A 24,410-nucleotide genomic window follows, 5' to 3' on the forward strand; every position below is an offset into this window, starting at 1 on the left:
GCCAGAGTTTGGAGCTAAGAGACGCTTTCAGGGACGCTCAAAATGTGCTGCGACGTGAATCTCGAGGTCGTGCCACCCCAAGGTGAATCCCGGTGTCCCCGAACTATATTGTCCACTGTGCAGACAAAGACCAAACCCGTAACTGCTCCGCGCAAGAGAGCGCGTTTGCACGCGCTGGGCCGAACCTGGCCGCAAGTGCGTCCGCGAAGAGAATTCAGTCGTTCAACTTGAAAGCTGCGGTGTGGGAGACGTATTCGTGAATGCAGTTTGTGTTTCACCTCGAGTCAAAACAATAAAATGTACGTGCCCGGTTCTCAGCTTTAAGGAACACCCAGAACCCCACCTCTCAAGTCTCCAGCTTGCGTTTGTGAAGCGTTCACGACTCGTGCGCAGCTCGCACGTCGCGTCGCTAACACAAGTCACGCTATGCAGTGGAACTCAGGTGCGTTACGCTCACCGCTCGGCGCTCTTGACTGCACAAACTTCAGCGCAGCTGGATAGAACGCGTCTGTTTCAAAAACAGCGCTAAACAGAAAACAAACCAGTGAGCGGACACGGAAGTAACCCCTTGTCTATGTAAACGTCGGAACGACACGAACGAAAGTTCTGACGCCACCTATAACGGAGGCATCGAAATCGGACTATCTGCGGGCCGAGCTCGGACACGGTCTCGCTCGCGAAGATTCCGGCCTGTAACGTGACACAGAGGGCAACGGACCGGTCGCGTGATCAGCGTCTGCCGTTCAGGAGCGCCACCGTATGATCACATTCTAGACATAACTGTATATACATGGTCGTGGTGCGTTTCCGCGCATTGCAAGTGCCACGTTTCGCACTGATGCGAGGCAACTGGAAAACAAGCATACGCAGCGTACTGTCGCGTACTCACTAACGTACGGGTCTTTTCCAGTAGTCGTGAACACTAGTATTTGCGAAATTTTTTTTAGTGAATGCTTTATTTTGCTGTGTGGTATTGGGCGCTAAATACGCTGGGATCTCCTGTTTCTCCAGCTTCGTCACTAGGAGTCGAAGGATATGACGTCAGCGTTGGAGTCCCGAAATCGCTGCTTCCGGCTGCTGTTGACGCACTCTAAGAGCAAGCAAAAGTTGCGATACACAATTTATTTGCTTTAGATCTTCTCTATACACAGCCTATTTGCGCCATCCGCGGCTTGGACACGAGACTGCGGTCGTGCAACTCATACGTCCCCCGCTCCTGCTCTTCAGAGTGCCGCCCTGTGGCGTGCGAATCCTTGCTTCTTGGCTGGATATACGCTCTTGACAGGTACTGGAGGGACTGCTTGATGTACGCCCCGTTGCTGCGCCGCGTATGCAGTGCCCGATGATCACGGGCATTTTTTTGGGCGATCCCGGCGCCGTCTGCGCTACCTGCGGCATACACAATCGCACGTTGTTCCGTTCTTTAGAGCGTTTGTGGAACCCAGTATCGTCCATCATAACACAAGCACCGTCGCCGAGCATCCGACAGAGTACTTTGTGTCCGAGATCCAAAGCTCCAGCATTCCTGTTCTCACTGATTCGAGCGAGCTAGCGACCTGAGGCCCGTCCGCACCTCCGTTGATGATGTTTCCGTCGACGCCACTGTGAAAACCTGGATTTCTCCGAATATCCTATGAAATCGGAGACGTATCCGCCGAAACTTTTCGAAGCTTTGCTTTACAACCCACGTATCAAAATCCCCATCAAACACGAAACGCTTGCGCTTCACGTAGATTCAACCTAGGAAACCCGTGCCCACACCACGACCAAACCTGTACAGTCTTGTAGTGTCACAGTCTATCACTGATCCTGTTTCGCATAGGTGTCCAAGGCGAAACGAGCGGTCTTCGCCACGTTCTCGTTCGGGTCCAACAGAAGTGATTCAACCGCCGCGCGTGCCTTGGACGAGTGCCTGCACCAGTGCCCGAGCGACTCGGTCACGGAAATACGCACAAGAACATCCTCGCTTCGGGTAAAGCGCTCGATCGCTCGAACTGAGCGCTGAAGCAGTTCCTGGTCCATCTCCGACTGCGAATAGTCTGCGTACGCGAGGTCACCAAGAGCGCATATCACCGTCTGAACAAGGAGCGATTTCCCAGACTCACTGTTCACTTCATGACTGTTCAGTTCCTCGATAAACAGGAGCAGCGCTTCACGTGCGCGTACCAGCCCAAGGCTCGCCGCCGCGCTCAACCTCACAATCCAGTCCTCGCTCTGTTTCTCAAAACACCCAAGCAAAGGACTCACCAACATCGGTTTGAATTGTTCACATCGGCTGCCAACATGGCCAAGAGCGCCTGCAGAAGCTGCACGGGCAGCCGGGTCAAGGTCCTCCTGAAGTACCTCAATGAGGGCCTCGACAGCCATCTGGCGCCACTCTTCGACAGCTGCCTCTGACGTCGCCTGACCCTGGCCCAGAAGAATAGCCAGGGAAAAGGCTGCCTGAGAGCGTGACATTTCATCGAAAACTCGATCCGGTAGCACCAGGGTCGACAGGTTCTTCGGCCGCGAGGAGTCCGCCGCACTTGGTCCGGTTCCTTCGAGTCGGTTGCGCTCACGAGCGTGCTCAACAGCAGAGCGGAGCACCTGCAATAGCACCGGCACGACGAGGGATCTTGGGTAGAAGTGCGCTTCTTGCATTGCGGTGAGACGACTTCTCATATTCCCGTTCGCGATGGCTTCCCGCAGCTTTTCGAAACGGCTCTGTGCCTGGGGAATGCCGCCCTCAGTGCGGCACTGTTCTGCAACCGTTGCAACCCGGGCTGGCAGCGACAGCAGCTCGCGTACGGCGACACCAAACGGCGTCGCCAACTCAACCCTCTCGTCCCAGTTCCTGCTAGCGCCGGCGGAAGATGGTTGATTGCGCCCCGATGCTGGGGTGCTACCGCCTGCTCCCGGCGCGAGCTGGGCACGAAGCGTGAAGCGCGCGCTACCTCGTCGTTTCCTCACCTCCGAACAAAAGCAGTCGTAACCGATAGTGTTCGTCTTGAGCGTAGTTCTTGTCGATGTGCTTCTATCATAGACGCAAAAATTCGTGATGCTTGGTACAAACATTGTGGGCATTCACTAGTTTCTGAAAACTGGTACTCCGATAAGGTGAAGTAAGATTGTCGAAGCAGTAACTGTTCATTGCAGGCTTTGCTGCGCCGCCTCCAGCGCCGATCTGCAACGCTTGTCCAGTGATTTAGAAATGGACGGTCAGCGCGATTTGCTTTGTGTTTCATAGACGCTTACCTTGATCGGGGATCCCAGATTGCGGTACGGATGGTACCATTCAGAGATGCGTCCAGCATTTCCATTCCAAGTTCCATAACCCATACTTCTTCTTTGATGTGCTGGTGGTTTTTTACGTTCTGTCGTGCGCCGAGTGCCTGCCCTGATCGTCCGTGATAGCGCCTGTGCCGCCAGTTTGGATGCATCACAGCGACAGAACCACTTTGCCATACCGCAGAGGGCGTCGGCTCGGGGCGCGGTTCACTCGCCACAGAATCGAGCCTCAAATTCGATTCGTGCTCAGCCGGTTTGTGGATGCAGACTTGCCTTCGGTGCACTGCGCGTTGGAGAAATTTGGCTGTTAGGATGTATCCTGGGGGCCGCTTCTCTCTTGCGCGATCGTGTGTGAAATTCGTGTGCGGCTCGCAACACGGACTTGTGCTTGGCACCCACCAGTGGGTAGGTGCCCAAAGCGCTGGGCCGACCCGCAATGAACGGTAGTTCAGCGAGAGGCGTTGCGCAAAGGCATGCTCGCAGCGTCGGCACGCTCAACGCAGCGAAAACGTACCGCTCCAATGAGGTATATGAAGACCCATCAGCAGACGCCTGCCAGCCTTTTCCGACCAGCCGCATGCTATCGATTTCGGCTTCTCCCTATACATTTCGAGCCTGAGAGGCTACCCCACAGAGGGCGTGCGCGCCAGCTCCCCGGGGCTCCTCTCCGGCGCAGCACATCTCCTGATGCTCGTTGCAGCATGAAAGTCTCGGTTCACGAATTCCATTCGTTTATTGCCTCCGTTTGCACTCACCAATGCAAGGAGCACTCGAACTCGTGCCCTCTGCGCCAATACAACCTCGTCATCGTTCCGTCTCGCAAACACCCTTGCTCGCCTATCTCGCCTTTTCTTCGTCTTCTTCTTCATCGTCGAATGCTCTACTTTGCTCGATGGTTGGCAAGAGGATAATTTTTTCGTTTGCTTCAAGCATCCGGAAATAACGGCCATCAAGGATCACCCATTTCCACATCCATACCTTTCCCTTGAATTTTTCGTTTTTTGAAAATGAACGCACTTCGAACGCGTCTGCTATGAGCCTCGACAGAGCATTTGCTGACGCTCGCCCGCTGCGGCTTGGACTACAATTCATGTGACAAACGGGAACGAGCGTCGATCACCGGCACCGAGCGCGGCGCGTGTTAGGCGCGTGTCCGGCGCGTGTCCGGCGCGTGTCCGGCGCGTGTCCGGCACGCGTGCAGCGCGCAGACACCTGCCGTCGACGCGGGCATCGGTGAGCATCACGCTCATCACAGGAACGGTAACCGTGGCATGCGCGCTCCTGCTTGCTCCAGAGCAGGGCTTTGGACTCCTGGTCATCCAAAAGCTGGGAGCTTGTTGCGTGGTTGTCGCAACCACGGTTGTTCGGCACGTTTGGCGCCAGCAAAGGCCAGGAACAATGGCCTTCGTTCAGCTCGCTTCGAGGAGAACCGGCGGACGAAACCAGTTCCGGGGTCGCGCTGTGGATAGAACGTTAGCGGGAGGTGTCAGACACCCGAGCGAACGTGGAACTGTAAAGTTTTCCTCAGGTCTGAGGCTGCAACTTACACCGGGGTTCCCTCATTCCAAGGACACTGGGAGATCGGGCCGTAGCGACCGGGAGCCTGCATTTTCCGGGGATGCGGATGCGCTGCGCCTTCCTGCCTTGACCAGGGCAGCGCTATCCTTAGCGCCAGCGCTTGTAACTGTCAGCGCGCAAGACACGTCTGTATCGAGATCAAAAGCTGGAGGCGCCTCTGGAACAAGTCCGATGAATAGTTCTGCGGTCGCATCGTGGCCCAGAACTGAGCTCACAACCGCAGCGTTTCGATATACGTTCTATTCACTCGGTTCTAACGATAACTTGTACAAGCAAACGCTACAAGCGGAGATACAATCCAAATTAATCCACGTGGGCACGGAGGGCGCAGCCCTGATTGTTCGAGTGGATCCAAGCTATGTAGCCTGGGTAGATGACGCACAAATTACAGAGCCGCGAATGCCCGGGACGCTCGCGGACAGGGTTGGCGGTCGACCGCTGTCCGCCGATGCGCATCTCAGGGGCGGCTCACCAGGGCCGTACCACGCCACAGAATCGATGCGCAGTGAATTCGTTGCAGATGTCGAACATGGAACTGGAAGGAAACCACATTTCGACCGAGCAGCGTACAAGCGCCTTGACGAGAACCAACGATCGTCGCGTCCATGCCCTCGGGCGTTGACGTCACCGTACATTGCGGGCGGTGCGCTCCCTTCGGATGAAGAGGGACTCGCTCAAAGATGCCGACTGTATATCGAAGGCGAAGTTACGCACGCTCTCCCATGTAATGCATCATTCCATGGCCCAAGTCCGCCCGAGTGTTTTATTGTGCGAGTTTTACGAAGGTGCCAGAACGTGTTTCGACAGTTTGCGGGAAGCGAACCATGCAGCGCATCTCCAACCACCATCGAGGAGTCTGTCGAGGATTTCTGCATTATGTGTTCAGCCCAGAGAGGGAGTGCAGAGTGCCGCTCTTTTCCTGCGACGCTGGGTACCGGCATTAACGTGGCGTTGAATGCGCTTAGCGCTACATAGGTTGTAATAGGCTAGGATGTTATGTGTATTGTATTTAAAGCGTAACGTTCTTCAGGGGAGTTTGAAGGACGTGGCTTCTTTGGCCCCTTTTCGAATCGAATCAAATACAATGCCGGAATGCGCTTCAGAAAGCAGGACGAGCCAGTAGAAGCAGCGCAGGTGCTGTGGAATGGTGCGTTATCCGGAATTGCATACTAGCGGCTGAAGAGCTCTGAGCTCGAAACCCGTGCGAGATTGGAATGAGCTACTGAAAAGCTCGATCTGTTCCTGCCTTTCGATTTTTCATCTACCTCTTCTTTAGACGTACCACGCTGGATATTCGAAGCGCATGAAGAGGGGCTCTCGGATTCACTGTTGGGTTCAGGAGTCTCGAGTGTGTTTCCAGAGTCGATCCGTCGGCGCTTTGACGCTGGCATTCGTTACGTCACTGGGAGCAAGATGATTCGCGACGCCATCGGATAAGGGTTCGTAATATAACAGATATCATTATCCAGTGCATAGGTGGAAGCCGCCATGCTTCTCGTGTTTTAGTTGGTACAGCATACTTGAATCGCTTGTGCGTCGAGCTTCCGATTCTTTGGTTTCAAGGCGACGCGTGGTCGCAGCAGTTCGCTCCAATAGAACGACGTCGAAAAATATTGGATATCGTCCATTGGCGACTTGTTCACAAGCTCCTGCCGATAATTCGCCGGACTTGTCGCGTGAAACATTCGATTTCATGCTAAGGACAAAACCTGCGCCTGATGCGGTCATGAACGAAACGACATTCGACACCAGCTTGATACCTCCGACAAGATATGCCCTCGAGACTTCTTTCTCTTCCAGTGGCATGGAAACCGATCGTAGACTCTGACACTAGTCGTCGTGGCGACTTGTTTCAGTAAAGCGTGCGTCAACGCTTGGAACGGAGGGAGCGCAGGCCGATCGATATCTGTCGACTTGTTTTGCGGTATGGATTTCATATCTGGTACCTGTTTCATCGTTGGCCACATTTCGTTACAGAAGTGCTCCACGAAATGGAACGACACGGGCTTGTGTGTGCAGCGGACAAGATCACTTGCCGAGGGATCGCCCAGAAGAAGCGCGTTATCGTAGTGTCGGGCATTGAGCGCGGAAACAGAATGGTCCATCGAGCGAGGCCTCGTCTACCCGTCAATGAAAAGTATCGAGCGCTAAAGAGAGTGCTCTGTCGCGACAGAGCGGCCTTCAGAGGAGCACGAGCCGAGGTGGATATAGGGGAGCGTCTGACCTCAACCAAGTGTTGCATAGCTCTGAAGCGCACACCGTGCCTGTTACGGTAGCAGATTCTTTGATCGAGACTTGCGTCTGTGAATGAGGTGTGTCCATAACAGCCGGCAGATGTGAAATCAGGTCTCTAGCAGAGCCCTCAGCATCATTCGACTACAGGGAACGAAGCATGGAGGAACGGAGAGACTGGCGTACCTGGAGAAAGAGCTGGGGTAGCGGAAAAGGAAGCAGTCGCCGAAGAAGCCCGCATAGGCACGTATCGATGACATTGGGAAGAGACTCAAAATTTAGAGCGGATGCTCGAATTAGGTACTGTACCCGCTCCATTTCAGTATGACACGGGTGTACCACTGTACTGATTTCTATGAATGTACCAAACCGCTGAGCACCTGAGACCATCTCGTGTCTCTTCGTGGGCACCAGCTGATTCCAGTGCAAGTGCATGAGTGTTTTGGGCCACTGCCCATACGCGTCGCTATATCCAGTCTGCCTTGGCGCTCTCAAAGGTCGTTTCCAATAACGTAAGGTTGTTGAACCTGATCAGCGTGTCCCGGATGCAAGATTATTAGCAGCAACACGGTACAAGTTGCACGTTCCTCTCGGAATCTGATGACATGCCGTTGACTTCAGACCAATCATCTGACCGTGAATTGTGGTTAAATGAATCCAGTGACTATACGGGTGCCGAGCTTGCCATGGATGACCCTGGGAAAATTCGCTCAAGGTGCTTTCTCAGACGCCGCAAGCGCTCCAGCGAAGTCATGAAGACATGCTCGCTGCTGGACAATGCCGCTTTCGAGATCGCGCAGAATACCGTCCGCTCGCTTGCAGGACCCACTTGATACAGCCTTTGTGTCAACACTGCAGCAGTTCAGCTGCACTGTTCAGTGCCAGGCCGGAGCGCTCTCGCAGAATTTATACACATGCAGTAGACGTCCACTGGTCGGAGAGCAGAGGCCTCATGCGCCATGGCGCCTCTGTCCGGTGCTTGCACCCCAACAAGTGCCGCTGGAGAACACAGAGGAACCAGAGTGGAACGAGCCCGACAGCTTATGCCGCATCGTACGCATCTGGGTTTCTGAGAAACCTAATTCGCAACAATATTCCCAAATCAAACACCTGATGGAGGCGCTTACGAGCAGTGCTGATGCAGGATTAACGAGTCGCAGCCTTCATTCTCTTCGATCACAAAGCGAGCAGTGCCCTCTGCTGATCGTTCAAAGACAGTATCGTGGTATCCGTGGCCACGCCAGCATGCGTTTGCGCGTGGATAGCGCATCTGACTCCACAATCCGTAGTTCATGGGATAGAGCATGCGGGATCACCATGACAAAGCTCAGCAGCGCGTGGCAGTCTATTCACGAAGCGATGCACCGGAAAGCTCATCCTCAACACGACGCCCGTAAGTGTTGATTGGAGTCAGGCAATCCGCAAATGGCGCCGCAACATGATGAACCCCTCAATCGATGGATGCTGTGTTTCACCGAGTGGCGCTGCTCGAGCACTGCAAGGCAGTACTAGTTATACAGGTAAGGCGACCGGAAGCTGAACAATTGGAAGAGGTTTGCGCACCCCGAGGTGCGTCTTCGGGACGAGGCCGTTGGACGAGCTGCTACCGCTGCAGGTGCGCCGCGGTATATCCATCGACAGGGCTCGTTTATTGTACATGTCTTGTGAAACGTATGGACTCAGGAAGAGGCAGCTTGAAAACGCGACGCAACAACCTGAAGAGAGAAGCAGGTGTTGCGACGACGCTCATAACTAATGACGCCATGATGCAAAATCTTGCATCATTGGGTACAGGGCCTCTTCCCTCGCTGATACCGGAAACGTCGAGCCGCCGCCACACAGCATTCTGCAGTTCCAAACACCATCAAGTGCTGCAAAGGATACGCATCTATCGAGGGGCCATGAAGGACATTCAAGATCGTTGCAACAGGTTCATGAACACAACCCGCCCTCGGTGGCGGACTCTGCGGGAGTTCCTGCGCACCGGCGCATTCCGCCTGCGGGGCATCCAGTGTGACTGCCTCTGCACGCGCATCCGGAAACGTCTCTATGGCGGGCGCCTCGCACGCTTTCGCTATGCCTTCGATGGACAGAGCACGAATCGCTCCAAGGCAGCGGCGACGGCAGCCTCATCGTTCGTCTCTTCGAGAACGACATCGGCAACCTTCTTGAGTTGCGGCAAGGCGTTTCCAACTGCGACACCCAGGCCCACATTTCGGATCATTTCGATATCGTTCTCGGCATCACCTATTGCGAGCACTTCAGACGGCAATATGCCGAGGTGATGGAGTAGGCGCTGCAGGCCGTTCCCCTTGTTGGCATCCAGTGGCAAGACCTCCAGCATTTCCGGACAGGCCTGGACGCAGCGGCCTCGAGGCGACGGTCGCATATCCGTCTCGACGGCTTTGCAGGGATTTCGTTCTGCTGGGGTCCAGTTCATCGATTTCGGTGCCCCGTTTCCGGTGTCATCCTGCATCTTTGTGTTGTAACCTCCGTCCGAAATTGCGGCTGATCCGCTGTTTTGTCCCATGGCGTCCTCAACAAGCGGACGCAGCTCGCGAATCCTCTCCACCGTATCCACAAAGAGCATCTTGTGAATGGGTAGTTCTTGTTCTGGCCGGGCAAGAATACGCTCCCAAACTTCACCGAAAGAATCGTCGGGCGCGGGCTCATGATAGGCAATCAGAAGCTCGGTGTACTCATTGCGCTTTTCACAGATAATCCGGTCGCCAGAGTAGGCCACGAGACTCCCGAACCGAAGCTGGCGCTGGATGCGTACCAGCTCCCGGGCGGTTTCGCGCGGCAGCGTTCGCTGATAGACGAGCTCACCCTCGAGGCCGTGCACCACAAGGCCCTGTATATATACTCCAGGCGCACCGTGTCTACCGTTTGACGTCAGATGTTTCGCGAGCGGTCCAATAGACGCCATTGCACCGGCCCGAGACTTTCCAGTTGCTGGAAGAAACAAGATTCCGCGCTGCATACAGTCGAGCACCGTCTCGATATTTCGCTTCGGCGCTGAGTGATCCCTGGCGAGAAAAGTCCCGTCCATATCCGAAGCGATTGCACGAATCTTTGGTTTCGGGCTCGGCCCGTTCGCAAACTCTAGTCCGCGCTGCTGGGGCGCGTTCGCTGCGGACGCCACGAGCCACCGGTGACCGTTAGGACGCAACAACCGCCCATTGCATCCAACATAGTTGGAAGTGCATGTTTTAGGGGGGTTCAAAGCTCGGAGACGGATCTGCCCACAGAAGCAGCTGCTGGCGCTCGCCATTGAGGCAAGTTGACCGCCTCTGGTGCAGCAAACGGATGCGTCCGTCGTTCTAGAGCGTCTGCACTACCGCAAACTGCCCTGCGAAGCGATTCAGCACTATGGCCAACCAAGACGCGGCAATGGAAATCTCAGCGAGCTGAACCACAAGCTATACGCTGCTTTCTTGTTCACAAGGCTTTTTGTCACGCAGTCGTGTTCGTTCCTGCGTCCACGGCTGTGCAGCACCCGCTGGCTCAAGACAGTGCGCCGGTCGTAGCGGGCGTATCTAGCCGGGTAACGATCGCCTGCTGGTGCAAGTGAGAAGGAGGATGAGGCTGTTTTTCGAGCGAGCTGTGCGTCTTCAAAGCGCTAGGCGCTCTTCTTGAAATGGTTTATCACAATGCAATGGGGGACCAGGGCCAAGAACGCCACCACTTCACCCGCTGTTTGGGTATCTGGCGCCTCGGTGACGTTCCGGGCAGCGTCAAGAGTCTTCGCTCGGTTGCAAAGGTTTTTTTTCTGAAAATGGACACGACGGACGCTTTGCACGTTGGAATGTAACTATAAAGCTGAGCGTAAGGGCTGTGGTCGGTGACAGCTCGTTCCCAAAGCTGTTGAAGCCTCCTCCAGAGCTTTCTCGTGGCTTTACAATATTGGCAGGGCAAACGCTTGAGGGCGTGCTCCACGCACACGCGCAGAACTGCGTTGCAGTGCGCCTAGAAAGCAGTTTCCACTAGTCAAATTGCCTCTCCGGTTTAGGGGGAACGAAGACCAGGGCGGGCTGCCTCTGGAAGCCAAGCAGGAGCGTCTGCAGCTTTGGTGCACTGGCGCTTGCCGAGCAAAGCACGAGTCCTCCACTGCCGCCCGGGAAATACTGAGCGCTACCACTGAACGACTAAAGACCGTAACTGGAAGCATGTTGCCTGTTTGATCAGACGGGTGTTTTAATTCGAGTTTGGGCGTAACTGAGAATGCCGCACCTCTCCAAAGAAAATGCAGTCCATGACTTGGAACGAAAACTTTGCAAAGCCCTGAGGACGCAAGTCCTCAGGGCGCCTCAAAACTAGCCCAGAAAACCAATTTATTCGTATTCCTTCGGCTTCAGGAGCATGAAACCTCTCTTTATAAATCGCGAAGCCGTCAACAGCAGCAAAAAGCGAAGCACGCAAAACCCCGGGGATTTGGCTACGACTCCATGAGCGCCCCGGTTTCACAGAGTCTACATCCTCAGACACTGACTCAAGCGACTCGAGATACCGCGCTCTCCTGGAGCGCTTCCAGAATTTTGTCGCCTATCTCCGAGCAGTTGCATAGTCGCTTACCGGCCGACATGATATCTGCAGTTCGGTAGCCCTGATCCAGAACATTCGTGATCGCCAGCTCGATCGCATCGGCCATGTCGGGTCGATTGAGGCTGTAGCGGAGCATCAGCGTCGCAGACAAAATACATGCCATTGGATTCGCCTTATTCTGGCCAGCAATGTCCGGGGCAGAACCATGAATGGGTTCGTAGATGGCAGGGAATGTGCCGTCCCCGAGGCTTGCGCTGGGTAGCATTCCCAATGAACCAGAAATCATGCTTGCCTCGTCGGAAAGAATGTCACCGAACATGTTGCCCGTAAGGACGACGTCAAACTGTTTTGGATAACGCACCAACTGCATAGCGGCGTTGTCCACGTACATGCTTGAAAATTCCACATCCGGATACGACGCAGCCATGGTACTTACTCTGCTGCGCCACAACATGCTTGTCTCCAAGACATTGGCCTTGTCGACGGAGCAGAGCTTCCGTCGCGGTCGAGTCATAGCCAACTCAAAGGCGACTTTGGCCACGCGATCGATTTCCGATTCGCGATACAGCATGGTGTTGAATGCTTCGCGCTCACCATTTCCCTCTGGAATAAATTCGATGCCTCGCGGCTCGCCAAAGTAGACGTCACCGGTGAGCTCGCGAACAATGATCAGGTCGACTCCAGCCACGAGCTCACTTTTCAAGGGCGATGCGTCAAGCAGTTGAGAAAACGTTCTGACCGGACGCAGGTTTGCAAACGCTTCTAGCTCTTTTCGCAGCCTCAGCAGGCCAGCTTCGGGCCTCTGTTTGCTGGATAGATTATCCCACTTTGGACCACCTACGCAAGCGAGTAGCACAGCCTCTGCGCGGCGGCACAGAGACAGCGTCTCTACTGGGAGCGGGTCCCCGGCGGCGTCGATCGCTGCCCCGCCAATAGGTGCCTCGAGAAACTCCCACTCGACATCAAAGCGCCGCCCGGCCGTTCGCAAAACCTCAAGCGTCACGTTCATAATCTCTGGCCCGATGCCGTCACCAGGCAGGACGGCGATCCGGTGCCGGGCGACCTTCGCAACTAGGCACGTCCGGCGAGGAGCTCTCCGCCGCGTCGGCGCCCTGGATGCGGGACAGTTCTTGACAAGTTTCTGGAAACGCTGCTCCCTTGAATAAGAGACATTTTTTGGAAAGGTATTCACGAAGCACGTTGCGCTGAATGACATATGCTCTATCCTAGGTAGAACGCAGCGTTATGGGAGTAGGCACACGGATACAGCGTCGACACTAGTGCAGAGCTCAGTGGCTGCGTCTTCTGAGGGCCGTGCGCTGCGTCGGTGCACCGGGGCCATCTGTGCGCGCTGAGAAAGACCCGCTGATCGGCACCGGCAATGCAGGCACAGAAGGCAGCGTTCTCGCTGGGAGACTCGTTCGAACAGCTTCAACGTGTTGGACCAGGTTTTCCTTATGAACAGCTTTTGTCCAGGTTCTAGTGCAAACCATGGATAGCTATGATACGTAATCTGCGGGCCGTGACATATGGGAATCTTCGAAAGTACGGTTCGTAGTAAACGATAGCAAGAATCAGCCGGTGTGATATGCGAGGGACACCCTCGGCACAAAATTACGGCCTTCGACCACAAAATTGTTCCACCTTCAGGTGAGTTTCATCAAGTGCGTTTTCGCGGTGTATAGCAGACGCGTTCCAAGTGAGTTCACTCTAAGAAATAGAAAATCCATAGGAGAGATATGGGCGAAGAAGTCGGGGATCTGCTAGGATCGGCATCGCCGGCTGCAGGAAAAACACGAAGAAATCCTCTTTTCGCTGACCATGGGGCGAACAAGAACAACGACAAGAGCGACGATACTCGAGGGAAGGTGTTTGCCCAACGAGATGATGACGAGATTGTAGTGGCATATATGGCACGAGTATTAGGAATTTTTGCGCCTGTGAATTCAGTCAGCGTCAATGCACGTATGGAGTTTGTGACCCGACACTTCAACGACGCTATTGGTATCAGACGATGTATGGTGCTAAAGACGAGACCCTAGGACCTGCCACGATCCATCTTTGTGGGGCAGCCTCTCAGGCTCGTAGTGTGTGAGCAGAAACTGAAACGGATTGCAGGCGGTCTGTCATAAAAAGGCTGGGTGGCGTCTGTGAGTGGGTATGTTTATTCACTTTGTGTTCGTGGGAATGTTTCCGTTTCACTGACTGTCTTGGACCAGACATCATCCTGGGTGCTCGCATTGCGCTTCGAAAGGCCATATGACGTGATGGGGTCACGGCACCGCGGAGCACTGGCACGTCCACTCGACGACAGCCACTTGGGACGGTGCGCCCTGACTCGGCCTCCACAGAGAGACACCCCGGTGCTGCCGCATCGCCCTGCATCGACAGCGGCGGCATGCAGATCGCCCCAGCCAGCGTCGCTGTGTGTGGATCGTCGCGCATGCTCGGATCGCGCGATCCGCTCGCCTTCAATGCGACAGGTGCTCCAACGCTTTGCCACGTGTCCGTTGCTGAATGCGTGCAGTCGCTATCGCCGTCACGCATGGGCCATGCACGCACGCACGCATGCACGCACGCGGGCGTATGGCGGTATTGAGGCGTGTGCATTGGCGGGCGCTCTTTCTGGCACTGCAGCCGGGTCCAGCGACAGGCACGTGGCTCAGGGAGCAAGTAGTAACGCCTCACCAGCATCGAGCTTGCGACGTGCAGGAGTGTACGCGGTGCATCGATGGAGACACGCCTACGGACACGTGTACGACATTGGACTCTGGCAGTGAGCTGGCCTAGTCGGAATGCACTGACGGAGAGATGCAAATGCACACCTATAAAGCATGGATTTCGGCAAGCAACCAGGAGCATTTACAGTACACCACCCGAAAGATCCATGCAAGCAAACATTTCGCAGATACTCTGGGCGGCAACCAGGAAAACTGGACGTACACACATCCAGATCATACACACAGACCTGCGTCCCGCCCAAGGCCCTAGCTCGAGACCTCCGCCGAGTCGCCACCGCTGAGCCAGCGCGTGTGCCACCGCCGCCCCGGATCGTCCAGACGCTCGTAGCCGTGCGAGCCGAAGCAATCCCGCTGGGCCTGAACCAGCTGGCTTGAGCGCAGCACCGCCTGTCGATACGTGTCGTAGTACGAAAGGCTCGCGGTCAGCGCCGGCGCCGGCACACCCAGCGATGCCGCCAGCCCGACAACACGCCTCCAGCTCTCGTGGCGACGTCCAATCTCCGCAGCCAGGTCAGCGTCCAGCAGCAGATTCGGCAGGCTGGGGTCTCGTCGAAAAGCGCCCTCGATCCGCTCAAGCAGCTGTGCCCGAATAATGCAGCCGCCCTTCCAGATGCGCGCAAGCTCCCCGAGATCCAGCGACCAGCCCTGCTCACCGCTCGCTCGCTGCAGCAGACTGAGACCCTGCGCGTAGCTACAGAGCTTGCTGCAGAAGAGTGCGTCCTCAATAGCAGCGATCAATGCTCGCTCCGCCGATGCATCCGAACGCGACGTCGACGCCGACGCTCGTACAGAGCCAGACGCTAGGGCGGCGACACGCTCGGGAGCTGTGTCCGGTCCAGTTTCAGCTACAGCGCCAGCGGCTCCGGGTGAGGCACCGGCGGCCGCCAACTCGGAGGCGTGCCCCGTACCCGAGAGCCGCTCGGGTCCGCGGAGCACCCGCGACGCACGCTCGCGCTCGTCCTTCCGCGCTGAGAGGTAGCGCCCGTCGAGCGCGGCAGCGATGGTCGGCACCGCCACGCCCCGCCGCAGTGCCTCCGTCATCGTCCACAGGCCAGTGCCCTTGCTCTCACTCCGGTCGAGGATTTGGTCTACGAGCGCTGGCGCCGACGCTGCCGACGAAGACGTGTCAGGCACGCGTAGAATGCGCGCGGTAATCTCCACGAGGAAGCTTTGCAGGGCGCCCGCGTTCCACGAGGCAAACACTTCCGCAGCCGCCATCGCATCCAAGCCAACGGCACCCCGAAGCAGGTCGTATGCCTCGCCGATCAGCTGCATATCGCCGTACTCGATCCCGTTGTGCACCATCTTCACATAGTTCCCCGAGCCGCCCGGCCCAATGTAGGTAACGCACGGCCCAGAGCCGGGCACCTGCGCCGCAACCTGCTCCAGCAGCGGCGCAAGCTGCTGGTACGCCTCCCGTGAACCGCCCGGCATCAGGGAAGGCCCGTAGCGCGCACCCTCCTCGCCACCGCTTACGCCCATGCCTACGTACAGGAGGCCGCGTGCCGCGACAGACGCAGCACGTCGCTCCGTATTCTCGTACCACTCGTTGCCGCCGTCCACGATGATGTCGCCCGGCTCCAGAACCTCAGCCAGCGCCTCGACGGTTGCGTCGACTGCGCTCCCCGCCTTCACCAGCAGGAATACCCGCCGCGGACGCTTCAGCGAAAGCACAAACGACCGCAGGTCCGCAAAGCCGGTAACGCTCCCGCTGGCTGTCGTGTCATCTGCCGCGAGCTCCCGCTGCGCCCGCTCAACAGTCTCCGCCGTCCGCGCATACGTTCGATTGTACACAGAGACTCGCCAGCCGTGCGACGCTAGGTTCAGTGCAAAGTTCTGACCCATGACCGCAAGGCCAATGACACCCGCGTCCGATATTGCGCGACCTGCAGGATGTGACGACGCGCTTTCCCGGACAGCACTCGACGGAGACGAGCCCTCCGTCGCAGACATGACGGCAGCACCACATACTTGTGCGCGGCGGCCTCGGAGCAGGCACCAGCGAGCGCTTCGGACCAAGCTCAGGCTCCATGTCGGGTACGTACGCCTGGGTGTCCAGGAGTGCGCACGCGGAGGCGCCCAGCGTCCGAAGCGCACCGCAGCGACAGGTGCGGCGGCCCAGCACAGCGCCCCGCCACTGGGACTCCGGCGAGTGCCCGCTGTCGTCGCCATCCTTGAGGCGATCCACAGGTAGTTTGCGTGACCGAGGGCGGCCGGCCTGTTCACCGGGTGCGCCTCCTCGGTCTGCCGCGCTCTAGACGGGGCAGCGCGCAGCGACTGGCCGTCTGGTGCTGCTTCCGGGACTCCTCAGCTGCCGATCCTGTGCCCCGGCGCGAGCACTCGGCGACTTGACGTCAGGTGCTCGCTCAAGTCTCTCACGGTCACTACGACAACACGCACGCTCAAAAGCTGAGCACAGCGAAAAACAAAACCGATCCGCGATGCACGGGGGTGCTGCAGATCGATGCAGTCCGCGTCACGAGTTCTCGCAGTTGCACGAATACCACCGACAATAACAGCAGCAGCAGCAGCAACAGCAGCAGCAAGCAACGCAACGTACTCGGTCCACAAACAGCCGCAGTCAGCGACGAATGAGCGGCTCGCTCAGTAGCTCGCAACTGCAGCTCCAGTACGAGTACGCAACGGATCGCAGACAGCCGCCACGAGGCCGCAGCGCTACGCACAGCGCGCGACGCACCGTCAAGCGCTATCCTGCACTGGCGGCCGTCGCCGCAACGCAGGCGGATCGAATGCGCACGGGTATATATATGAATATGGAACCTCAATCATCACTTGCGTTCAAACCATAGCTGGAAACACCGCGTCCCATCTCGAATCGCGAAGTTAAGCAGCATTGGGCTCTCTGAGTACTGTGATGAGGGATCGCACGGGAAACGGGAGTGACGCAAGTTCGCTTTTGCCACCACGTCGCGGTGACCTGTTCTAAAGCGCGCAGCAGCAGACGCGAGCCGGGTATTCTGGCGGGGAAGCACTGTGAGGCCGGCTTGCTCCGGAATACACTTGCAACCGGTGGTCCAGATCGACGACGATAACGAGTGGGTAACTGCGGAGGCCTGGTTGCACAGAGCGATCTCGCCGCACTACGAACCGCAACACCTGCCGATATTCTGGAGGAGGCGCGATCGCCCCCGCACGACGAACCCCGTAGCACCCAGAGGGAGTACGCACCCGCGCTACACCATGAATGCTAAAAAGGGCGGCAGGGCAGGGGCTGTCGCCCCGAACGCGTATTGCAGACAAACTAGCGCGTCACGTTCCGGTGCGTCGCGTTCTAGTCCGTCGCACAGCAACAGGAGCACTGGAAAAGATCATAAGCCAGCATGCTACCGTGCAGCGCACTGCACCGCCTTCGCTTTACGTCATACGGAACTAGACAGGAAAGTTGCCACCACGCCAGCCACGACTCCATCGATGCGAGCATCGCGCGTGCGCACGCGTGCCCGTCGCATCGACCCCTAAGCCGCCGTGTACAGAACACAACTGCCTCCGTTCGTCGCGAATCCGCAGCAACCTTCCCTCTGGCACAGAAAAACACATCGTGTGCATCACAGACGCCGGTGACAAGGCCGCGTATAGCACCAACGAACTCGCCACGAATCCGCATCAGCATTGTTTGCGAGTATCTCGCGCCACGGTCCATTCCGGGATCGAGGCATTCAACGCCGTCGCCGGGGATGCGCCCAGAGTCGCCGTGCTCGAGAGCGCCTCGCGTCGTGCAACTAAATTCAAGCGCTCTGCGAAAAGCTCCTTCCGGTAAATCTCTACCTGCTCCCGCTCCCGAAGGAACTCCTCTTCGAGCTGCTCAAGTACGTTCATCTTTTCTTCGAGTTTCCTCACCTGAGTCTCGATCGCCTGTTCAGTAGCCCGGTGCAGCTCTAGATGCTCAATGGCGGCGAGCTCCGCGGCCCGAGTGGCCGCAGCGCCAAGCGCCGTTGCCGCAACGGCCTGGATTGCATTCGCATCCGCAAGCGCTTCCGGTGGTGCGTCGCTTTTCATGATCGCTGCCAACGCGGCCCGGGCAGCAGCAGCAGCGACATCCGGCGAGACGCTGTTCGCGAGAAACGCAATATGCGCCATCAAGGGGTTTCCGGCGTCGGCGAAGAGCGGCGGCTCGTTTCGTTCGGTCTGCACCGTCTCGCCAGCTACAGCGGGTACCGCTAAACGACTCAAATCATCCTCGAGAAACGGATCTTCAATGGGTAGACGAATGAATTTGGTGATGCACGCATCGCGGGAACGAGTGCCAACGTGCTGAGCAACCGCATCCCAGTCATCACCGTATGCCTCGATTCCTTCGAGAAGCTGCAGCACCTCAACATCAGTCCAGTCGTCCGTGCTCGGAGCTGTGAGGGTTCCAGTGGCGCTAGCCGCCGACCCCAGCGATAGAACAGGTCTTAATTCGATGAAATCTTTTCCATTGAAGTCCTCGGGAAACTTGCCCTGATGGTAGCATTCGGGGCACAGGTCCATATCGGCCTTGAGCAAACAGTGGTACCGGCGTTGGGAGCAGTCTCTCCCGCACACGTCACACTGGTACTCAATGGCTGCCGCTGCGGCATATAATTCACGGCGCGTTGCCATGGGCGCCAGATGCATGCGCGATTTCGGAATACGCGACCCGTCGTCAAACAAGAATATGCGAGGAAGTCCGCCCTCAAGACCAGCTGAGCTTGCTGCCAGGCTTCCCGAGCTGGTGGAGATAAGCGTCGCACCGGAACCCGAAAACCCGCCGCTAACAGTCTGTGGGCGCGTCTCGGGTGCCACTCCGTAGTTAATCAGGCCCCACTGCTCCAGAAAGGCGTGCACACGCATGACGGCACCCACATCGCCAGCGAGATGCCTCCGAACAGCTGTGCCTGTTAGGTAGCGGGTCGGATCCTGCCGCCACGTGTCAATCATAAAATTTCGGTAAAGCATGTATACTTCGGGCGTTTTCGAAGCAAATTTCCCAGAGAAAAACTCCGGCAACGCGCGTCGCTCAATGTCGTGAATCGCATCGATGCGAAACCATCGGCTGTGCGCGGGAACACGAATCGGCGACTTTTCACCAATCGCCGTGGCAGCAGCCGCAGCCGGAAGCGTTTCCCGCTCCGCGAGGCCACCGAGTGCCTCGGCGACGCGACGCGGTGCAAGCGATTCTCGATCACGTGGCGCGTGTGCTGCCGGCCCCGGAAGCGCATCCTCTTCGGCTGCCGCAGCGTCATTCCGCTCTTTTCGTCGTTCGCGTAATGCTTCTCGCTGCTGTGCTAACCTCTTCTGTAGCTGCTCATCCCGCGAAGATGCAGTTACATTGCGCATGCGCAGTGTCGCGTCATCTGGAACTAGCGGACGCACCGTTGGGCGTGAAATGCGCGGTGCAGCGCCGGCCGCAGCGCTTGGCTGCTCCGCATCGACCGCAGCGCAAGTCTCCGTTGTGAACGTGATCGGGCCAGCAATATTCGGTGCCGGAACTTGCTCCGCGGGTGCATTGCTCGAGCTTCCCGCGTCCTGGCTCGCTATCGGCGGTGCCAAGCGAACCTTGATCTTCATCGGCTCTGCGGATTCCTCTCGGACGGCGCGCACCGTCACCCGTTCTGGCGTGCCGTCTGGCTCCGGCTTCACGGGACTCGGTTCAGCGGATTTTCGTTTCGACGGCGTCGGTGCTGCGGTCTTCGACTCGGATCCTCGCAGGTGGCCATCGATGCGCGAGGCCGATGGCGGTTTCCACTCATCGACATTGAGCTTCTCCTCTTCGGGTATTACCTCATAGTCGTTTTCATTGCACCACTCATTGAACTTTTCGCAATCCTCGAGAAATCTTTTCTGCACATGCCATATTTTGCCCTCAATCACTCCGGAGAGATTCTCCTCCTCTCCGTGCAGTTCGCCGTCGGGATCTTCTACCTCCTGAGCGGGAATCCATGAATCGTACGAATCGGGAAAGTACCACCAGTGCGTCAGTACTTGATTCCCTTTCCTTTTCAGACTCACGCAGTAGTCCTCTGCCTCGGTCTCAGCCTCTGTCGTGCCGGGTGGATCGGGGTACACAATATGTGTTGCCTCGCGAGGCGACGAAACGACGGACGCACCATGCTTCCTTGCAATGGCGCTGAGGCGGTCAATCTCCGCCGAACCCAATGCCGGTGCGAAAAACAACCGCGGCATCTGGAGCTGTTTCCGTTTTATCAGTTCCCGCTCAACTTCTTGGAGCATCTCTAAAAAAACTCCAGTCATATCGGGTTTGTGGAGATCAAAACGCCGTATTCCACGAGCAACCCTGAACCGAAAACAGCATTCGATAATTGTACGCAATGAGCCGTGTGCCGAGTAGTCGTGAAAGAGACGATTCGGCAGTTTCGTCATGAAACCCCGAATTTCTGGCGGCTCGACGGAGTTCCGTCCGAGAACCCGCTCTTGAAACTGAAGCAGGTTACCGGTCAGGAGGCTCAGCGCGCGCGGGGAGACGTCCACAGAGTCACCGGGTCGAAACCCCAGTTGTTCCGGCGATTCAGCGTTTAGCTGTGCCGAGATTGCCTCGAACTTCGCAATTTGATGAGGATCCTCGTAGTCTTTCATGGATATATTACAGGACTTTACCCGCTTCCGCCGCGAATCCGCAGGTCTCTGACCTTCAGCTGACGGAAAAGCAGTGTCTTCCCGCGCATCCGCTGCAGCTCCTGTGCGCACTTCTTCAGACGGGGTAGACGTCGACTTGTTCCCGTCCGGGATGTGTGTTCCGTTGCCTTGCTGCTCTCGCGCGGTGCGGGAGCGTCTCTTCCGCGGGGGAACCATGAAAAACACGTCACAGAGTTACTAGCTCCACCGAAAGACTTTCAAAAGTCGATAGCTTGAATATCAGTATACAGTAGTGGCGAGCTGCGCGCCCCAGATCATACGTCTCCAACTGATGCGCAGATGCCTCCCTGTCTTTTTTGGACCGGCCATCTACTACTGGTTTCAACTTGTTTCCGTAAAATTCCGCCTGGAGAGGTTCCCCCACAAAGTTGGCTCTTGTCAACTCTGGAGGCCTTCTTTCCATCACCGCACATCTCCTGATATTGATAGCGACATTAAAGTCTCGGTTCACAAACTCCATACGTTTCTTGCCATCATTGGTTGTACTAACCAATGCGATTAGTCCACGATCTTTCGCCCTCCCTTCCGGTGACTGCTTCGTCAGCGCTCCGTACTTTGATATATCCACAGGACTCCTCTGGCACTTTTCGATCTGCACGCTCTGGAGTATGCACCCCAGCTCATGGTGTGTATACGATGTTCGGAACTCATCTACAGGTATCGTAACGAGACGCCTTGTGCACTCCTTGTACGCTCTTGTCGTCGGAGCTGGTGGACATCCTTTTTGGGTCATCCAGCGCCCTGCTCCGCACGCTACTACGAGCCTCTGACTTTCATCCTCTTTGAAGGCACTCAACTCATTGAAAAAATTCGCGAATGCACGCGGTTTCCCACAATACAAGTTCATACGCAAACGAGCCCACCGGGGCTTTGCATACTCATTCCACAGTGCATCCCAATGAGCAACGCGAACTTCCATGAATTCCTGACAAGCTTGAAAGTCTGCTCCGCGGCTCGTCATCTGGTTCATAGCTTCAAGGTGCTCTTGCATTCCTGCATTTCACGTCTCATTTTTCCCTCGCATTCAGTATTCCCGACTCTCGGTGATATCCCGCTCGTGAGAGGTTTAACTGATGCATGTCTTTCTGGCATAAATTGCCTTCAATACCATCCTCCGCACGCTTGGGTACTGCGATGTTATGATATTCGTATTCATAGGGTCCGCGCCATCGACAATGTCGTTCTCATGCACTTCCTGCGTCGTAGGATACACCTGCTTCTTTTCTTCATGCTTCGTCATGGGCGATATCGAAGACGGACCAGTACGATCTGTCTCCAAGCGCCGATTGTGTACATATATGGCTACTCCATCGCGTTCGATCATCCCCGTGAGTACATTTCGCTTGTCCTTTTTGTGACGTTTGAAATCGAAGATATTCTTCCAAGTACGTCTCCTGCTTTGTACCGGTGAACTCTGTCTTCCTTACATCGAACTCCGGACAGATCTCCTTCATGATGCCGTACAGGATTCTGGAGTCGATCGTCACAACGCGTGACTTGATGTTGCACAACGGCAGGACGTTGAAGTGCTTCCCCAGAAGCGCAGCCTTCCGTTTCTCCGACTCTTCATTTTTTCCCGCGCCTACGTCCTTTCCAGTCTTGCGTTCCAGGTCTCGGTCCAAAAACACGAGATAGTGCAGGATTAGGGTATAGGATCCTTTACCATATTTTTCCATATTTGATATTTTTTCTTGTGAATTCGGCAGCCCCAGTACCGCAAGGTGCTTTCGAATAGCCGCGCGGATCACAGAAGCTTCATTCCTTCTCCCGCGTGACATCTTCCCGTCGACGAGTTCGATCTCTTGTGCATTCTTACTCTCGTTCGCGACGCCATTGATCATGGCTCATCTCCCTTTCCGAGCGAGACCCGGGTACAGCGCATAGACGGCGCGTACCATGAAGCGTTTGACGTTCACGGTCATCTGATTCCTCAGGTTCGTGAGGTACTTCATTGCCCCGTAGGCGTAGACCTCCGCGAGTCACCTCTGTATCTAGAACCGCTGCAGCGGTATTTGGGTAATTCTCGTTGAGGGCATGCACTCGCTCATTTTCGTCGACGTTTCCCCTCTACCAACGATCAAGTGGCAAATAAAGGTCCTGCTGAAAAAAATCCTCCGGAACCGCGACTGTTTTGATGTCTGTCAGGTCGCGATACATCCATTTCACCAAATGCATTAGTCCTGAAGGAGCCTTTACATTACTCACGGAGTATGACACGACACGGTTTCTGATGGCCTCTCGCATCTTTGCCTTGTACGCATTCTTGGTATGTCCAAGAAGACAGACTTTCACACCGACTCTTCATACTGTCGCCTTTCTTGCAGCCTTTGATGTCGGGCTTCCTTCTTTTGCTCCTTCGTCTCGTCCTGTTCTTCTTTGCTTAGCACTATTTTTCATTCTCTCCGTAAGTCGGCGACACTGTGCCTCCGGGATCCTCCACTTGCTTTTCCATACCTTTCCTTTTTAATATTTTATGAAAAATAACGCTCGTTAAACGCGTCTGGTAGAAACCGCGAAAAATCACTTTCGTTCACTGACTTGAGGATTAGAACACAATTGAATTGAAAAACTATACGTTGCCACGACTTTAATGCAAATACAACTTGACCGGTAGAGCAACAAGACAACGAATGGTCACGAATGCATTTCCCTTCAAAGGCGACATGCGCGTCGTGTCTCGAGGCTGCCAGGTTTGGAGATGCGCGTATCGAGCGCGCTATATAGAACAAAGAACAGAGACTCACTTGTAACTAGCAACGAGATAACGAGTTCTTTCCCTGTGTACGATCAACGTCAAAAATGGGGAAAAGATTTCCATATTGTCCAAAATATTCCTCATAGACGGACGGTCCCGCGAGCCGGACAAGTCTACCAGGCTGGTGCTTCCTGCTCCCCCAGCGGCAGGCGCTTTCGTGAACTCCGAGCAGCACGTCCGCAACGCCATTCATTGTGGAATTACAAGTCGGCAGAATGCTTCTGGGCGTGTCGCCCTGGTCGCAGAGGGCTCCTAATACGCTGCTTCACGCTGCCGCAGGCAGAGGGTCTATCTGCCCAGGTATCAGCCTCTCAAAATGATATTTAGCCCTGATTCCGTAGCAGATGGAGCACGCCTCGAGCCGACGCCCTCTGTGGTATAAAAAAGCCGTTCTAGCTCTATGAACTATCTGCTCCAGCTGTTCAGGCGCAAAGGCGGATACGGAAAGGCAGGTACTCGGCGCACGATAGAACATAGGAGACGACCAGCATATCCGAGAGGAATTATGGTTAACGAAGCTTGAAGGAAGGGTGCAGCATGATGAAAGCTTTTGAGCTTTCCAATATCCATCCCGCAGTCTGGGATCCGTAGTCCATACAAACGTGCTGTCATCGAAAAGCAAAAAATCGGACACACAGACTCGACGCGTCGACGGC

The 24,410-nt window shown here is 56.1% G+C and overlaps 6 protein-coding genes and 1 non-coding gene across 7 annotated transcripts, besides 3 other annotated features; 2 read left to right on the forward strand and 5 right to left on the reverse strand.

Annotated features, from left to right (window-relative positions):
* The first annotated feature begins 887 nt into the window (after positions 1-887).
* Positions 888-2,162: a sequence feature (possible transcribed region).
* On the reverse strand, positions 1,801-3,063 carry CYME_CMM226C (hypothetical protein, conserved; the record flags this gene model as incomplete). The annotated part of the gene is made up of 1 exon (XM_005537048.1): positions 1,801-3,063. One exon carries the CDS (start codon positions 3,061-3,063, stop codon positions 1,801-1,803), a length of 1,263 nt encoding a protein of 420 aa, XP_005537105.1.
* A 1,602-nt stretch (positions 3,064-4,665) lies between these two features.
* Positions 4,666-5,820, forward strand: CYME_CMM227C (hypothetical protein; the record flags this gene model as incomplete). Its single annotated transcript, XM_005537049.1, has 1 exon — positions 4,666-5,820. The coding sequence occupies one exon, from the start codon at positions 4,666-4,668 to the stop codon at positions 5,818-5,820; it is 1,155 nt and encodes a 384-aa protein (XP_005537106.1).
* A 3,331-nt stretch (positions 5,821-9,151) lies between these two features.
* Positions 9,152-10,351, reverse strand: CYME_CMM228C (unknown hydrolase; the record flags this gene model as incomplete). Its single annotated transcript, XM_005537050.1, has 1 exon — positions 9,152-10,351. The coding sequence occupies one exon, from the start codon at positions 10,349-10,351 to the stop codon at positions 9,152-9,154; it is 1,200 nt and encodes a 399-aa protein (XP_005537107.1).
* Positions 10,352-11,569: 1,218 nt separating this feature from the next.
* On the reverse strand, positions 11,570-12,838 carry CYME_CMM229C (3-isopropylmalate dehydrogenase; the record flags this gene model as incomplete). Its single annotated transcript, XM_005537051.1, has 1 exon — positions 11,570-12,838. One exon carries the CDS (start codon positions 12,836-12,838, stop codon positions 11,570-11,572), a length of 1,269 nt encoding a protein of 422 aa, XP_005537108.1.
* Positions 12,228-14,457: a sequence feature (possible transcribed region).
* Positions 14,458-14,609: 152 nt separating this feature from the next.
* CYME_CMM231C (6-phosphogluconate dehydrogenase) lies at positions 14,610-16,535 on the reverse strand (the record flags this gene model as incomplete). The annotated part of the gene is made up of 1 exon (XM_005537052.1): positions 14,610-16,535. One exon carries the CDS (start codon positions 16,533-16,535, stop codon positions 14,610-14,612), a length of 1,926 nt encoding a protein of 641 aa, XP_005537109.1.
* A 612-nt stretch (positions 16,536-17,147) lies between these two features.
* CYME_CMM232R lies at positions 17,148-17,277 on the forward strand. The gene has a single exon (XR_002461456.1). It is a non-coding gene; the product is annotated as a 5S ribosomal RNA (ribosomal RNA).
* A 710-nt stretch (positions 17,278-17,987) lies between these two features.
* CYME_CMM233C (SWI/SNF related, matrix associated, actin dependent regulator of chromatin, subfamily c) lies at positions 17,988-21,155 on the reverse strand (the record flags this gene model as incomplete). Its single annotated transcript, XM_005537053.1, has 1 exon — positions 17,988-21,155. One exon carries the CDS (start codon positions 21,153-21,155, stop codon positions 17,988-17,990), a length of 3,168 nt encoding a protein of 1,055 aa, XP_005537110.1.
* A 101-nt stretch (positions 21,156-21,256) lies between these two features.
* Positions 21,257-24,254: a sequence feature (repetitive element).
* Between the last annotated feature and the right edge of the window lie 156 nt (positions 24,255-24,410).

This window comes from Cyanidioschyzon merolae, chromosome 13 (genome assembly GCF_000091205.1).
Source record: "Cyanidioschyzon merolae strain 10D DNA, chromosome 13, complete genome".
Lineage (NCBI taxonomy): Eukaryota > Rhodophyta > Bangiophyceae > Cyanidiales > Cyanidiaceae > Cyanidioschyzon > Cyanidioschyzon merolae.